Genomic DNA, 16,261 nt, shown 5'->3' on the forward strand with positions numbered 1-16,261 from the left:
CCACAGCCTGCTCACTGCGGCCCCACAGTGGGACCGTGGGGCCCCCATCTCTGGTGAGGCCTCTGGGGTGTCCCGAGGTTACTAACAACGTCCGTGCTTGGTGTCTCTCGCTTTGGTGTGTTTTAGCACCACTGGAAACACTTGGGACCTGCACACCGTGTAGCATGTTTGTGTATAAACCTGCGTGAACAGTCACCTTGAGACAGAAGCAGGTGCTCCTGTGTGTGTGACTTCCACACCGAGGCACACACGTGAACTCCCGTGTTCCCCACTGGTCTGCTCCTCTCTGAACTCACCCACTTGCCTGTTTTCTTGGATTGGTTTGTTGGTTTGGTTTGTTTTTCAGGAACTGCCTCTCACTGACATGTTGGTTTAAGCGAGGGTCACATAAATTAAAGTTGTGATTCTAAAGTATAAAATTTGGTGGGGTTCCCGTCGTGGCTCAGTGGTTAACGAATCTGACTAGGAACCCTGAGGTTGCGGGTTCGATCCCTGGCCTTGCTCAGTGGGTTAAGGGTCTGGCGTGGCTGTGAGCTGTAGTGTAGGTCAAAGATGTAGCTTGGATCCTACGTGGCTGAGGCTGTGGTGTAGACTGGCAGCCACAGCTCTGATTCCACCCCTAGCCTGGGAACCTCCGTATGCCTCGGGTGCGGCCCTGAAAAGACAAAAATAAATAAGTAAAAGTATATAAAATGTTTTCCTACCTCTCAAATTATTTTTAAAGACCCACGTTCTAGTTTACTGGAAAACTGCACCCTGTACGAGGGAAGAGGCACCGTGTCCCCTGTCGCTCCGCAGAGGAGACCCCCGAGCGAGGAGGCGGCCCCTCTCACCGCAGTCACGCGGCGTGTGGTCTCTTGGCAGGTGGTAATGGCCCTTCTCAAGTACTGGCCAAAGACCCACAGTCCGAAAGAGGTCATGTTTCTCAACGAGCTGGAGGAGATCCTGGACGTCATCGAGCCGTCCGAGTTCGTGAAGATCATGGAGCCGCTGTTCCGGCAGCTGGCCAAGTGCGTCTCCAGCCCCCACTTCCAGGTACGGCCGGCGGCGGGCGGCGGGCGGCGGGCAGCGGGCGGCGCGCGGAGGTGGCGCAGCTCTCCAGCCTCGGAGCCCCTCCCTCCGTCCGTTCTTCGTTTACGACACGCATGAGTTTGTACCCCTTAGACCTTTAGAAAATGCGTGGCCGTGGTTTGTGCTGCTCCCACGCACCTGTCTGAGAGCAGCCTCAGGCGGGTCACTGCCCACTTCCCGCATCTCCAGCCCGTGGGCCTCCATTCAACACGCGGGGACCCGGCCTCCTGTGTCCTTGAGACGATACTTGCTGTGAACTCATCGCGAACAAGGGCGAAGTCCAGGCACAGGTTGAGCAAAACCTCATGGTCTGCAGGGCATCAGCAGCCTGGCATGAGAGGGCAGCCGTGGCAGCCCAGCCCACCTGGTATCTGGTCCACGCTGCCAGTGGCTTTGGAGCTGGCCACCGTGGTGGTCCCACGCCTCCCGAGGTGCCCACCCTGCTGCCCCCCTTCATCCTCAGCCACCATCCCCTGCCCCTCCCTGGGTCCCTCTGCAGGGACGCCCGCCAGCTGCTGTTCCCCAGGGCCATCTCTTCTCCTGGGCAGGCCGTCTGCCCACTCTCTGTTCACGCATGTGGTGGAAGCGCCCTGGAGGCGAGATTCTGCCTCACCTGGGTCACTGCAGGGTCCTCCGTGCCCAGCAGCACTGCCCGTGGTGTAGACACCTGATAGGCAGGTGGTGGACCGTGCAGTGGACTCATTTGACCTGCCCTTTCAGCGCCTGGCCCGTGTCCAGCAGGGATGTTTATTGAACTCGCGGGGAAACCAGGGACGGTGGTCTTGATGGACAGGAGACCGTCTGCCTCTTTGTCGAGGCTCCCAGGGCTGCAGCCTAGAGGGTCCACTGGGCGGAGGTAACAGCTCGCCGGACGTCTGTCGACTGTTTCAGTCGCCCCAGGAGCACCGTGCCCGTCTCTCGCAGGTGGCCGAGCGGGCGCTCTATTACTGGAACAACGAGTACATCATGAGTCTGATCAGCGACAACGCAGCCAAGATCCTGCCCATCATGTTCCCGTCCTTGTACCGCAACTCGAAGACCCACTGGAACAAGTAAGGACCGGCCACCTCGCGTCCAGTCGTTTTTAAGCTTTGCAGGTTCTGCTGGTACTTGAAACCCATGACCGTTGAGTCCCAGTCTGAATATCAGTGACCAAACGAGAGGGCGACCCCGTGGTGGCTGTGCCCGCCGCCCCTCGCCCGCCCCGCACGTCGCCCCCTCGCGGCCCCGGCACCTTCCGGGCCGCCGCCGCCGCCGCCGCCGCCTCAGTTCCCTGCGGAGGCGGTGAGGGTCGGCGTGTCCCCCCGGGGTCTGACCTCTGCGTGTCCCCGGCCGGGGACTCAGGGCTCGCCTCCCCGACGCCACCGCTGCCGCCGCCTCGGGCAGCCCTCCAGTCAGAATTCACAGCCGCCAGAGCGCCATCTGTCACCTAGGCCGCCCCCCGTTTGCCGGAGGCCTGCGGGGCTGCCGCGGCCCTGCCGCACCCCCTCCTCGGCTCGCCCCGTCTCTGGCCGCCGCGGCCCGTCTGAGAACGTGGGCTCCCGCCTCGGGCCTTCGTGATGGGGAATCACAAACACACCACACGGCGGCCTTTGCTGTCGAGCAGCCTTGCTGTGGAGGCGGCGTAGGAGAAAGCGACCCTCTGTCGGGTCCCTGGCCCCTCAGCAGGGCTGGCCGTGGCGCCGCGAACAGGAGAAGGAAGGACAGCAGCCGGCGTCAGGGACACACTGGGCGAGTGGTCATCATGGTTCCTACGTCGCTTCCAAAACGACTTTCCTTTTTTTTGGTTGCTCCCCCCCGGCCTGGCCGAGGAACAGCATGCGGAGTTCCTCGGCCAGGCCGGGGGGTGAACCTGCACCACGGCAGCAACCCGGGCTCCCTCAGTGACCACACCAGATCCTTAACCTGCGGCATCACACGGGCACTCCTCAACCTTTTCTGTGTAATGTTTATTTTTCACTGAGCTCGGCAGAGGCTAACAAGCCCCCAGAGTTGAGCCACGGCCCCTGCGTGTGGTTTCGTGTGACGTCAGAGCCGGCGCTGACCTCTGACCAGGCTCCAGTCGCTGCCCACTGCACAGAAAGAAAGGGCCTTTTAGGTGTTTTTCCAAATAGGATTTGGGTTTTAGGAAGGGAATTAAAAAGTACTTATGACTTGTTTTTGTCATGGCTCCCAGTTCTGTGTCTTGACCAGGCTCTGCTGGGCAGTTTCTCTGCCCGTCTCTCTGCGGGCCCCTTCGTGGGGGCTGCATCTGAGCGGAAGGAGCCAACACCCTCTCGCGGCTCCGCTGGATGTGGGGCGGCTCCCCTGCCCCCCGGCGTGTCAGAGCCTGAGAGAAGGGTTGAATAAGCTGTCCCATGCTGGTGTCACTGAAAGCTCTCCCAGCCCTGCTTTGGCATTATTACAGTTAACTTGTCTGTCCTCGGTGAGCTGACATTGGTAGCAAGCAGAGTCTGCATCATTGGCGTCTCTCTGATTAAGTTGGCCTGAACCATATTTTTTTTTTTTTTTTTTGGTCTTTTTTGCTATTTCTTTGGGCCGCTCCCACGGCATGTGGAGGTTCCCAGGCTAGGGGTTGAATCGGAGCTGTAGCCGCTGGCCTACACCACAGCTCACAGCAACACCGGATCCTTAACCCACTGAGCAAGGGCAGGGACCGAACCCGCAACCTCATGGTTCCTAGTCGGATTCGTTAACCACTGCGCCACGACGGGAACTCCCTGAACCATATTTGTTGGAGTTTCAGCACGTTCAGACTCTTTCCACGCACGGTGGCTTTCGGCTGCCCTCAGCCGGGACAGCGAGCCCAAGGGCCCAGGCGCCCGAAGGCGGGTGGCGAGGGGGCTCTTCCTCGGATCCGGCGAGCGGCTCAGTCACAGGCTCGGCGCTTAGGCGACTGGGCAACGGGGCCGCGGGCCGTGCTGACCGGTCGGGGGCGGGCCGGCGGGAGGGAGTGGGCCGGGCTCCGGAGGTGAAGCCCCGGGGTTTCAGCTGGCAGCTCTCCTTGCAGGACGATACACGGCCTGATCTACAACGCGCTGAAGCTCTTCATGGAGATGAACCAGAAGCTGTTCGATGACTGCACCCAGCAGTTCAAAGCAGAGAAGCTCAAGTAAGTGCCCCTTGCCAGAGCCACTGGGTCCTGGTTAGAACTCCTTTTGAAGAACGTGTGTTTGAAGTTAGCTGTTCCCGCTGTCATGCTCCCGGTTTAATCATCTTCGCCAAAAGGGCACCTAGGCCACGAATGGAACTTTCAGAATGTTCACTGTTCTCAGAGGACGTCTGAGGCGAACTGGGCGGGAATGAGAGTTGCAGGCTCTGAGGTCGTGTGACAGGGCAGGACTCTTGGTCCAGCCTTGCTTTATTGTTCTAGTTTATTGATCTCCAGAAATGCAGTGTTTTCTGGAATCTGGCACCTAAGACCTTCCCACATCGGGGCCCTGCTCTCATGCTGAGGACTGCAGAGCCACATCTGTGCGGGGACAGTCACGGTGACCCTGTCCCTGGGCTGTGCCAACCGTGTGTTTCATTCTCAAAATCGCCTCTTGAGAGTCAAGTACGGGCTGCGGGCAGACGGGGTTCCCTGTCGCTGGAAGCTGGCCGAGGTCAAAGCCCTCCGAGGCACAGGCGTCACCTGCAGCACGTCCTGGCCAGGTGCCGTGTTCGTTCCTTAGACGTGGTGCGTTTCCGCAGGCCAGGCCCCGTTTGGGCTCCAGCAACACGGCGGTGAATGAAACCGAGACCCTGGCCTCGCGGAGTGGGTACCTGGGAAGGGCAGGAGGAGCGAGGCAGCGAGACCCAGATGAGCAAGAGGCCGGCTGCAGGGCTAGGACAGGCGGGCGGCGGGCCCTGCAGACCTTCGGACAGCCTGGCCGCTCCTCCCGCAGCCGAGCGTGGGGTTCAGGCGGGAGGGAGTGAACGCTGGGCCCTTGCGATGGCAGGTCGTCTCCCTGATGGAGCATCACAGCTCTCCAAGGGCTCCGCCGGGACGCCGCGCCCTGGCTCTGCGGACCGGCGTGTGAGCTTCTCATCAGGGTCTTAGACGTCCTGCGGCCGGGCACCAAAACGGGGGCGAGGAAGGAGACGGGTGTGCCTGCACCCGGTTGCTAAGAGCGTGACTCTCAGACACGTTAAAGTTTCGGTATATGTGTATTTTTAACTCTTTTCCTCTAAGTCCTGTTTCATTTTTCTCCCGTTACGAGCTTTGCAGTCACCACAGTGACATCTGTGGAATGAGACAGTGACAGAGAAAAAAGAGGCCTTGTATTGCTGGCCCTGTATCCCCCTAAGGTTTTCTTGAATTTGATTCGTTTCTCTAACACCAGTGACATTTTACTATTTTTCAGAGAGAAGCTAAAAATGAAAGAACGAGAAGAAGCGTGGGTTAAAATAGAGAATCTAGCCAAAGCAAACCCCCAGGTACTAAAAAAGAGAGTAACGTGAAAACGGCTAGGGTGTGTCTTGAGTGTTTGTATGAGATAGGAATGTGGCTTCATCTGGGGGGAATCCATTCCACTAACACTGTATATTAAAATATCTGCAATAAAAATACTTTTCAACTTTTGTATAAGTACTTATTTTGCCCCACCAAGTTTTTACCACAGAATTGACTTTTTTTCTTATTCTGCTTTTCAAATAAGATGAGAGCCTTATGAACATACTGTGGTAAAAAGAGCGGGACAGTACCTCCTCGCTTTGGGCCAAGGTTGCCATTTGCTTTCTCTCTCAAATGTCATAGATGCCGTAGCTCAGACCCTGTTTCCTGCTCTTTTCGATCGATTCTAAAGGAAAAGCAATTAGGTGTGAACTAGACCAAGGGTGGAGTCGATGTCCTCTTTCCGAAAATGAGGTTTCTACCGGCTGAGCCTTTATCGTTAGTCGGCCGTGTTCACGACTAAGCCCTGATGTGCCCTGGCGGTGGGCACAGGCGATGGGGCTTCTGGAGCCGTGGCTGGGAGGCCCGCTCCGCGTGGCGCCGACTCAGGTGACTCCCAGGTGGCCGGGGTCTGGGGGTTGCGCGTGACCTTCTGGTGGTGTCCCCACTGGTCCAGGTGATGGGGACTGTCCTGGCAGACCTTTCTTTTGTCTTTTTAGGGCCACCCCCATGGCATGTGGAAGTTCCCAGGCTAGGGGTCCAATCAGAACTGCAGCTGCTGGCCTCACCACAGCCACAGCATCGCAGCGTCCGAGCCACGTCTGCAACCTACACCACAGCTCACGGCAACGCCAGATCCTTAACCCACTGAGCAGGGCCAGGAATCGAACCCACATCCGCATGGATCCTGTCCGGGTTTGTTTCTGCTGAGCTCCAGCGGGAACCCCCTGGCAGACCTTCCTCCTGGTGCCACGTGCCCATCTGATCATCCCTGAAACATGCTGTGCGTGAATCTGCCGCACCAGGCGTTCCCAGGCTGTCCTCAACTCCCCAGGAAAGAGCTTGCTTTCTGAGGAGTACTGCTCAGCTGCCCCTGCAGTCCTAAAAGGTTCTACAAGGTGAGCCGGATTGTAAGCGGTCTGCGGGTTTTCCTTGGTGAGAGGGGCGCGTAAATCATTGTCATCTCAGTGCTGGGGGGAGGGGGGTTCAGTCTCTCGGTGTCTAATAAAAAGCGTGTGTGAATATGAAGGTGAGAGTGTGCACTTTACCTGAATCATAACATACTGATTTGCATTCCCTTTGATGAAATTACAGTCAAGGAAAATTGAATGACTGCCTTAAGTGTATGTCTTAGATGCCACCGGAAACAAGTAACTGGCGTGCTTCTAACCATTTCTATTCCATGGTCTCACCCAGAAATGCTGTTTTAAGACGACCGTGAAACTGCGCAGTGGTTAATTTAGGTAGATGGCTGTGGATATACACTTTCAAGAATAGAATTTACGTGGAATGTGAGATTAATGTACTGACATTGGTTGGAAAGCCACACAGCTGGGACGGGATCCAGCCCAGGGGCAGACGGGGTCCCCATCGGGCTTGCCAGGGACCCATCACACACCCTCCAAGGCCTGTAGACTACATGGAGATCACGTGGCCTGGTCGTATTTGCTTTCCCCGCGGTGTAGGGGCGGCCTCCTGGAAGAGCGCGCAGAGCTTTTCCGGACGAACCGGAGGAGCCGCTGGCGGTGTGAGCGCGCGGTTCCGCTGTTGTGCTGGGGCAGCTGCTGCTTCCTAAATGTGTGTGTCCTCATTTCGCGTGTTCTGAACTCTGTCTGCGCGTTCTTGCATCCCATTTCCATCCCTTTGGCCGCTCTGTTTAAAAATGCCTCAGGCAACAGCGTCCGGGCCGTGGGCTTTGCCTGCGCTCAGCCCTGCGCTGCGCTGCCCGGGCACGGCCGCCGCGTCTCTGCTGCCACCTTCGGTGACGGCCCCGCTCACGGCACAGGGTCTGAAACGGAGAATAGGGCGTGAGCTCTTATTTCAGAGCCGAAAGTTAGGGCCTTGGTACCTGCCGCTCCTTCTCTGGAGAGAAAATCTTTCCTCACTTGTAATCGCTGCTTCCCATTCATGACAGCAGCAAGTCAGCACGGCTGCGGATGGTAGGGTTTGCTCCCTGCCTCGGGAACGCGCCTACGCGGTTGCACAGGCGAAGCGGGTGCTGCCGTCCGCCCTGTGAGAGGTGGTTTCAGAGCACCTCACCGGAGGGCACGGGTTCTCACAAGCCAGGCTTTCATCCGCCCCGGGGATGCGAGGATGTCCCGGTCAGGCCCGCTGGGATTTGGAAAGGGGGGCCTTTCAGGATTTCACTCATGTCCTAGCAGTGGTAGAGCTTCGGTTGGGATTTTTTAATGTCAGGCATGATGTAATTTTTTAACATCATGAACTATTTAAGATTTCTAATATAGATGTGCTTTTCCTAATCCACCCAGGGGCTGGGTGACATTTTTACGCATCTCCCTTTTGTGGGGATCCCGTGAAATGAAAGCAAGGCTCCCCAGGGACTTTTATGTGTGGCTCTGGCTCAGGGTTCCTGTGCCTTTGCCGTGACAAGGAGGTGCCATAGGAGGCCCGGGGCCCGGAGTCTGGCCGCCCGTCTCTCTTTGGGGAGACGTACCTTCCTTACTGCACCTGTTGAGAACTTCTGCCTTGGGAAGGTTTTCGTTCCCGGGGAAAGCCCTCTGCTGCCCGAGCCTGCTGGAGGCCCTGCCAGTGACATGGGTTTACTGTGGGCAGGTTGTGGCTCCTCGTTCATACCCCCTTCTGCTCTGAGCCCAGCAGGGACCAAGCCCGCACTGCCCTGGGCACGGCCACCGGCAGCTGTCACGTAGAGCGCTGCTGGTCTCCTGCCGTGGCCGGAATCTGGGCTGTTGGTTAAAAATGATCCCTGCGCCACCTCGTGGTTTGTGCCCTGTGCGCTACCCGCACCGGCCGAGCCCCTGAGGACAAGGCACGTGCAGGCCCCCAGCTCCTCTCTTGGCAGATGGGGTGGCACCAGCCACGTGTCCCAAGTCGTGGAACTTGCCCAGGACAGAGATGAGAGCAGGCCATGGCCCCCAGTGTCAGGGAGCTGCTGGTGCACGAAGGGAGCCGGATAGCAGCAGAGAATTCTGTTCAGGGGTCAGACAGAGACACGCCTGAGGGGTGCACCAGCAGTGGTGGCCAGGTCCTTAGACACGTAAAGAAAGGCTGGGGTGTCCTCACAGCACCAGGACCGCAGCCGTGTAAGGGCGCCGGGCCCCTCGGGGGTGGGGCCGCCTCTTTAGGTCCCAACTGAGGGGCTCAGCCCATCAGGGGCTCGAGGCATATGGAGCATCAGCGTGGGGAGGGCTCGGAGAAGGGACAGGACGAGGGGATTTTGTCCCCAGAACCGCGTGCAGGTGCTACAGTGTCGTCCAGGGCAGAGCCTGGGCAGACTCGGGCTCCTCTGGGTACAGCGCAGACAGCAGCCTGGAAGGGCCCGCCCTCGGGGCTCCCATAGAAGCCTTTGGAAATGCTGCTGCCAGGCGGGGTTGATGGGAGTGGCGGGCAGAGGACACAGTGGGGAGCTGGCTACCCTCAGGGTTGAAGAAACGAAATGGAGCCAAGAACACGGCTTGTGCAAGTGAGCAGGCTGGCAACGGGGCTGGGCAGAGGCTGGGCGAGGCTCGGGACGGGGAGGCCTGATGCGCGTCCCATCGGAGGTCGAGCTGCTCTGCCTGGACGCTGGTGGGAGGCAGGGGTCGGGGGGTGAGGCAGGGGCTCAGCTGCGGGCCGGGAGAGGTGCAGGCCCGTGGCCCGTGAGCTTCAGGGCCAGGCCCCTCCTTGCCTCCGTCCTCCTGCCAGACAGACGGGACCATAGCACACATTTGAGAGGCTTGTACAAGAGGTGTGAGATGTTGGAGTACCCGGCTGAGGGAAGATGCCCAAGGGGGGGACAGTACATACCAGGGACAGTCACCCGTCAGAGGTACCTGAGCTCATGGTAAGCATCACAACCACCTCTGACTGGTCTCAGGCCCGCATCACACTCACCAAAGTCAGAAGTGGGGTGCTGCTCACCCTGGAGCCCGGGGCCGCCCTGCGGACAGCAGGGGAGGGAGCCAACAGGACCCTCTGACGTGGCCACAGTGGCATCCCGGTGGCAGTGAGATGTGAGCAGTGGGGCTGCTGGAGGTTGTGCTGTCTGGGCAGAGCGCAGAGCACAATAGGATGAGGCCGGGGATGGAGTGAAGCAAGCTGGGGAGGGGCAGGTGGCCGCGGGAAGGCCTGGGGCCCGTCACACTGCTCCCTGGGAGTCAGGAGGCCGGAGGCCACGGCGGCCTGGACGGCAGGAGACGGCAGGGCCCAGGTGCTACAGCCGTAGGCCACGCTGCCTCGGCCTGGGCTCCCTTCCGGGGGGGGCATCGGTGGGGTGGTGCCGCCGGGACGAGGCCTGAGCCGAGCCCACACTGACCCCCAGTGACTCCGCGCTTTGCATTGCAGTGCGCAGTGTGTAGCCAGGCGGGCGCCCTGAGCATTCCGGTGGCAATGGAGACAGATGGGCCTTTATCGGAAGAGGCGCAGACGCTGGGAAAGACAGTGAACGAAGAGGCTCGCCAGGTAAAAGCGCGCCCCTTAGAGACGTGTTAAGACGTGCGCGTGACCTTGGAGCTGTGACAGCAGCGCCTCCGGCATCAGCGGGAGCGAAAAAATGTCGGTGACCACATGGGAGACGGTCAGTCGACACCCGGAGTGACCAGGGCAGAAGGAGCCGTTCTCAGGGACGAAGTGCCCCTGAGCTGCGCCTCCGTCTGCTCTAACAGCAGCCCTCCTGACTCTGAACTCCAGTCTGATGTTAACTAGAGCAAAACCCCAAAGGTTTGCAGTAATAATAGCCTCTGTCTCTGCTCCTTCTGGCCCTCTCCGACTTCTGCCTTGGCCCAGAGGGCTCCCCTCTTACTTGTCCGCGGAGCTAGTCCCGGCCTCCAGGCCCCAGGACACCAAGCAGAGCCCTGGTCCTGCCAACGGCAAGGTCACCCTCCTGCACCAGGGCCAGGGCTCTGCCAGGACCTGTGCAACACCCACGCTTAGGTTGTGAAAACACATGTTTAGATGACCACCGAGCCAAAGAAAGATCCTGTGGCTAGACTGGGAACACACAGGATTTAGGTTTTAACGAGGGCAGTGTGTGGAGTTCCTGCCTGTGTGAGGGGCCTTGCAGTGGCTGTGAACCTCTGATCACGCCCCCTGTTCTCAGTCCACACAGACGAATACAGGGCTAACTGGATTTAGCCCTTTCTGACTGAAACTTTAACCCCTTTGAGCTGTGTAAGAATCCCTGAAGACAATGCTGCAGTTCTGAAAGGAAACAGGTTAGAGTATTAGCTGAAATACTGCAGACTAAGTAAATGAAGGTGGTTTATAGATGCTAGAGTCGTTAGGAGCTCAGAGAGGGGTTTTGTGTGTGTGTGTGTGTGTGTGTGTGTGTCTTTTGTCTATTTAGGACCACACCCGCAGCATATGGAGGTTCCCAGGTTAGAGGTCTAATCAGAGCTGTAGCCACTGGCCTACACCACAGCCACAGCAACACCAGATCTGAGCTTCATCTGCAACCTACACCACAGCTCACAGCCACACCGAATCCTTAACCCCCTGAAAGAGGCCAGGGATTGAACCCACAACCTCAAGGCTGCTAGTCAGATTTGTTTCTCCTGCAGCACGACAGGAACTCCATTTTTTGTTTATTTGTTTGTTTTTTAATCTGTTTTTAGTTCAAGTAAATTATATTCCCCCCTTGATGCAACAGGATCAGATGTTACCAAGAGCACACACAGCAGGCCATCAAGACTGCACTGCCGAGCACGGCAGCCCCAACGCCCCCGTGACCTGGGGCTGTCAGCCCTGCTCTGTCTACCCCGGCTGACACAGGGGCTCCCAAGCTCGGTGTGAAGAAAAGAACCTAGAAACATCTCATTCCTAGTTTCTGTTATTGATGCTACGTTGAAATGAGAATATTTTGGATACACTGGGTTAAATAAAAAAAGATTATTAAAAGATATGCCACCTGTTGCTTTTCGCTTTCAGCGTGGCTATTAGAAGATTTGGAATTACGTGCATGGCTGGCATTGTTTTCCAGCCTGACAGCACTGGTCCACATGCCTTTTTCATGTTGCTGCTGGGGTACAGTGCCCACACTGACCCATCTGAGCCTCTTCCTACCCAGTGAGCTCTTAGCCTCACTTTAAGATAGAGGCAGGTGGATGCAAAAACTAAAAACACAGTGGGAGGACTTCCTTCCACGGCGCAGCGGGTTGAGAAACCACCTGCAGCGGTTCAGGCTCGAGTTGCTGTGGAAGCACAGGTTCAATCCCTGGCACAACACTGTATGTTAACAAGAATCTGGCACTGGGAGTTCCCATCGTGGCTCAGTGGTTAACGAACCCTACTAGCATCCATGAGGACGCAGGTTCGATCCCTGGCCTTGCTCAGCGGGTTAAGGATCCAGTGTTGCCGTGAGCTGTGGTGTAGGTCACAGACGCAGCTTAGATCCTGAGATGCTGTGGCTGTGGTGCAGGCCGGCAGCTACAGCTCCGATTCGACTCCTAGCCTGGGAACCTCCATATGCCACGGGTGTGGCCCTAAAAGGACAAAAAAAAAAAGAATCTGGCATTGCCACAGCTGCAGCTCAGATGCAGTCCCTGGCCGGGAACTTCTATGTGCCACAGATGTAGCCATTAAAAAAAAAAAAAAAAAAAAAATAGCAGAAAAACATCAGGAGCTCATTTTTTACTTAATCCAGTTGGGTTCCAGAATTTTCTCACAGTATTCTTAGCAATGAATCAATTGAATAAAAACCATGCAAAGCCTTCTGTTTTTCTCTGTGCGGGTATTCATTTTCCTTCTTGACTTTTTCCTTCACTCGGAATCTGAGGTCAGCTCTTCGATCACCGTTTTCATTTTCCGGCTTCAGGTGGGCCGAGGACGTGCACACAGGCCTGCTGATGCGGACAGTCAGAGGGAGCCACGGCCAGCCTCCCCCGCCCGGCAGGCCTGTCTGCAGCTCTGTGACCACGTAGCCTTCAGGTCGCTCAGGACGCCCGGTGCCCATCGTGGGAAGGGCAATGGATGGCTTACAAGCCGTCTTTCCACGCTAGACGTTGCAGGGTTGGAGGATTCTTTCTGGTCCGTCCTTGGGCTTGAGAGTTAAACCTAAGAAAGGAACACACCACGCGGGGAATGTCGTGGACTTAGCACGTGATCACCCCATCTGTGGCCGTGGTTCTGGTGGAGGGCTTACCCCGTAGAAGACTGAGAAGCAAATCCGAATGGCCTTCTCCTCTTGAGACAAACGGCCTTGGAAGCGGCAGTGGTGGCCACTGCCCAGGGAACCTCCCAGCTGGCTGACCGTCCAGGGACCCAGGAGGAGGTGCACCTGCACAGGTGACAAGGAGAACGGTCCCCAGAGTTCTGAGTCACGCTGTGCAGACAGGGTATTTCTTGGAGAGCTCAGAGCGTGTTTGTCTTGCTGGTTTGTTTTCATGACTCTTGAAATCAGACTGTGCGACTGGGTTTTCTGTGTAATTGACATTCTTGCAAAACCGACTCCCCTCCTTCCCCCTCGGCAGATGTCCCCGGATCTCGTTCCTGGGTTGAAGACTGGGCTTCTAAGAGAGCAGTTCTCTACCAGGTTGACACAGGCCAGTCAGAACCCCAGCAATACCTGTGTTTTTAAAAATTGAGTAGCTAAAATTCATGTGGAAACGCAGAGATCAAGAATAGCTGAAATACAAGTTCCCTTCGTGGCTCAGCAGTTAATGAACCTGACTAGTATCCATGAAGATGCGGGTTCAATTTCTGGCCTCACTCAGCAGGTTAAGGATCCAGCGTTGCTGTGAACTGTGGTGTAGGTCACAGACACAACTCAGATCCTGCATTGCTGTGGCTGTGGTGTAGGCTAGCAGCTGCAGCTCCGATTCGACCCTTGGCCTGGGAACCTCCATAGGCTGTGGGTGTAGCCCTAAAAAGCAAAAAAAAAAAAAAAAAAAAAACTGAAATAACTCTGGGAAAGACTAGCATGACCCATTTAAGACTTAGTGTAGCTTTCTGTATGTCAGTGTGAGTATCAACCTATGTAGTGGAAGCTGTTTCTTAAACCTAAGAGCGTGGTCTCAGGTGCAATACTTGGTATGACAGACTCTTAATTTGGAGTCACGTTCCCGGAATTCGCCAAAACACTGTGGTTAAAGCAAAAGTATCAGAGTTCCTGTCGTGGCGCAGTGGTTAGCGAATCTGACTAGGAACTGTGAGGTTGCGGGTTCAATCCCTGGCCTTGCTCAGTGGGTTGAGGATCCGGCGTTGCCGTGAGCTGTGGTGTAGGTCACAGAAGCAGCTCGGATCCTGCATGGCTGTGGCTGTGGCGTAGGCCGGCAGCTGTAGCTCCGATTCAACCCCTAGCCTGGGAACCTCCATATGCCACGGATGTGGCCCTAAAAAGACAAGAAGACCAAAAAAAAAAAAAAAGCAAAAGTACCAAGATGCAGGGGAAATTTATATCCATCATTTGGGGACCAAATTGACGTAAGATGTTATCAGAGTTCCAAAGTAGGTTTTTCAGTTTTTCTGTGTAGTAGTTTGAACATTTTCAATGCCCTGTTGAGTTCATTTTATTTTTCCAAAGTAATTTCTCATTTCCTTGAAATAATTTGAATGTGGGCTCAGGACGTGTGCGAGAGAAATGATGGAATTGTGCAAGAATCCAGGCCCTGATGCGGTTGGTTAGAACTTCATGGAGAAATTCTGCTGTATGTTTTCCTATCAGAACTATAATTTGAGGTTTTTTTTAAAAAAACTCCCGTAACCCTTTTATAGAACCTCCAAAGAAAACTGGTAAATTTCGTGTGAATGATATTTCTATCAGTCTTTTTTTTTTTTTTTTTTTTTTTTTTTGGCTTTTTAGGGCCGCACCTGCAGCATAGGGAGGCTCCCAGACTAGTGGTCCAGTTGGAGCTGTAGCCGCTGGGCTACACCACAGCCACAGCAACGCGGGATCCAAGCCACGTCTGCCACCTACACCGCAGCTCATGGCAACACCAGATCCTTAACCCACTGAGCGAGCCAGGGATCAAACCCACAACCTCATGGTTCCCAGTCAGGTTTGTTTCTGCTGTGCCACAACGGGAACTGTGACATTTACAATGTTCCTAGTCGTCCTTTTTAGCAGAAGGTGGGGAGGAAAGCCGAGTCAGCCGTGCAGATCAGGAGGCGGGCAGTGAAGGTTATTCCTCCGTCGATGCGTGGGATGCCCGCGAGGCTTGTGCACGTAGGAGAAGAGCTGACCGTGGCGCGCGTGGTGCGTGGAAGGAAGTGTCTTCCCCTCCCCCCGCCATCCCGGCCTGTGCTGGCGAAGCCAGAGATCTGGCCCCTTAGCAGACTTTGGTGAGTTCTGTCTTGAATTAAGCAGTGAGCCCTCTTCTGTACGGTTCTCACAGGCTCTGTAGGTGCAGCCTCCAGGGCTGCCGTTGTCACACCGCTGTTTGCCTCGAGCACCTCCGCAGAGCTGTGTGTGCCTGGTGTCGCGTGTCTTGTCGGCCCCACCAGGACAGCTTGCTGTGCAGCACAGCCTCCGCCCGGGGCATCTGCTCAGGGTACCCGGCTGCGGGATGTCGCCCTCTTTTCCCACCTCCGCCTTGCGGTTTGTCACACTGCCCTCTGCTTTCTACACGGGCTTAGAATGGCTGTGCAGAAAGGCTCAAATGGGTCCCTCACACTCTGTGTCCTTCCGGAAGCTTCCAGGGTCCCGTGGGCTTTCTGTTTGCACTTACCCGTTCCAGCGCCAAGGTTTTTATTATTGCCTTTCCATCAAAATGTGCCCTCTCTTCAGAATGCCTGTCGCAGCAGTGATTAAATATCTCAGGCACCCGAAAAGCTTGGTTTCGTTTGGCTTCGCTTTGCTTTGTCTTACAGCTCGACACGGAGTGGCCATAAAATTCAGGGTAGTCGTTCCCTGAGTTTCTCGTGGGTCTGAGGCCAACATGTCCCCAGATGAGAGCACTTTTACAAGGACTGTGACCGAGACAAGCAGCCCTTTGGAGACGGGGGGGCCTCCACAGTCCTCTGACGTGGGTGGTGTGGTCCCGAAGCCACCTTGCACTAGTCCCCGGGGAAAGATGAGAATCCTTGCCTTTGCCATGAATGAACATTAATATTCAAATAGCATCTCTAGAAATAACCCTTAAATGATGTCACACTAGAATCTTTCCGAGCCTTGCCATGCGTGTAGTTTTCATAGATAACGCTTGCAGAGAACCCTGGGAAGCCGTGGCTCTGCCAGTCCAGGCAGTCACCATGCGCGGCTCTAGCAGGTCCTTGGATATTTCATTAAAGGGAAGAGAAGGACTTTGCCTATCATGCCAGCGATGCTGGCCGCCTGGACGCGGGGGGAGCTGTCAGGGATGTGTTCTTGTTTTTTCTGGTAGCTGTCTGATCACCACCACAAAAGCAACTTCTTTAAATGTTGTCTCCCTTTCGCTGGAAACGCTGAAGAGAAGGGAAGGTGTGATGCTGGCTCGTGGTCCTCACGAGCTGGCAGCCCGCAGGTACCCAGGTCGGGTTAGGCGATTTCGACGGCTCGTGCTTAGGTTTCAGAGATTCTGGGAGTGATACAGTGGTCCTGCCTCAGAAACCAAATACTCTTACTATTCATGGAAACAGACGCGTCGCTCTACAAACTCCCCACGTCGGGGCCCTTTCTTTGCAGACACGGTTCTGCAAGTCCTCATGCAGAAAGGGATTCATTTA

At 56.1% G+C, this 16,261-nt stretch overlaps 1 protein-coding gene across 5 annotated transcripts in view; it reads left to right on the forward strand.

Moving 5' to 3' along the window:
• The window catches only part of PPP2R5C (protein phosphatase 2 regulatory subunit B'gamma), a 138,813-nt gene that overhangs the window by 119,052 nt on the left and 3,500 nt on the right, over positions 1-16,261 (forward strand). For 3 of the 5 annotated variants that reach the window (XM_021081605.1, XM_021081604.1, XM_021081602.1), the window contains 5 exons: positions 865-1,035; positions 1,996-2,123; positions 4,082-4,183; positions 5,418-5,490; positions 9,968-10,084. In XM_021081605.1, coding sequence (XP_020937264.1) covers positions 865-1,035; positions 1,996-2,123; positions 4,082-4,183; positions 5,418-5,490; positions 9,968-10,084 — 591 coding nt within the window. The remainder of the gene's footprint in view (positions 1-864; positions 1,036-1,995; positions 2,124-4,081; positions 4,184-5,417; positions 5,491-9,967; positions 10,085-16,261) is intronic. The other 2 variants (XM_021081606.1, XM_021081603.1) reach the window with 1 other exon arrangement.

The sequence above is a fragment of the Sus scrofa genome, unplaced genomic scaffold, assembly GCF_000003025.6.
Source record: "Sus scrofa isolate TJ Tabasco breed Duroc unplaced genomic scaffold, Sscrofa11.1 Contig1914, whole genome shotgun sequence".
Lineage (NCBI taxonomy): Eukaryota > Metazoa > Chordata > Mammalia > Artiodactyla > Suidae > Sus > Sus scrofa.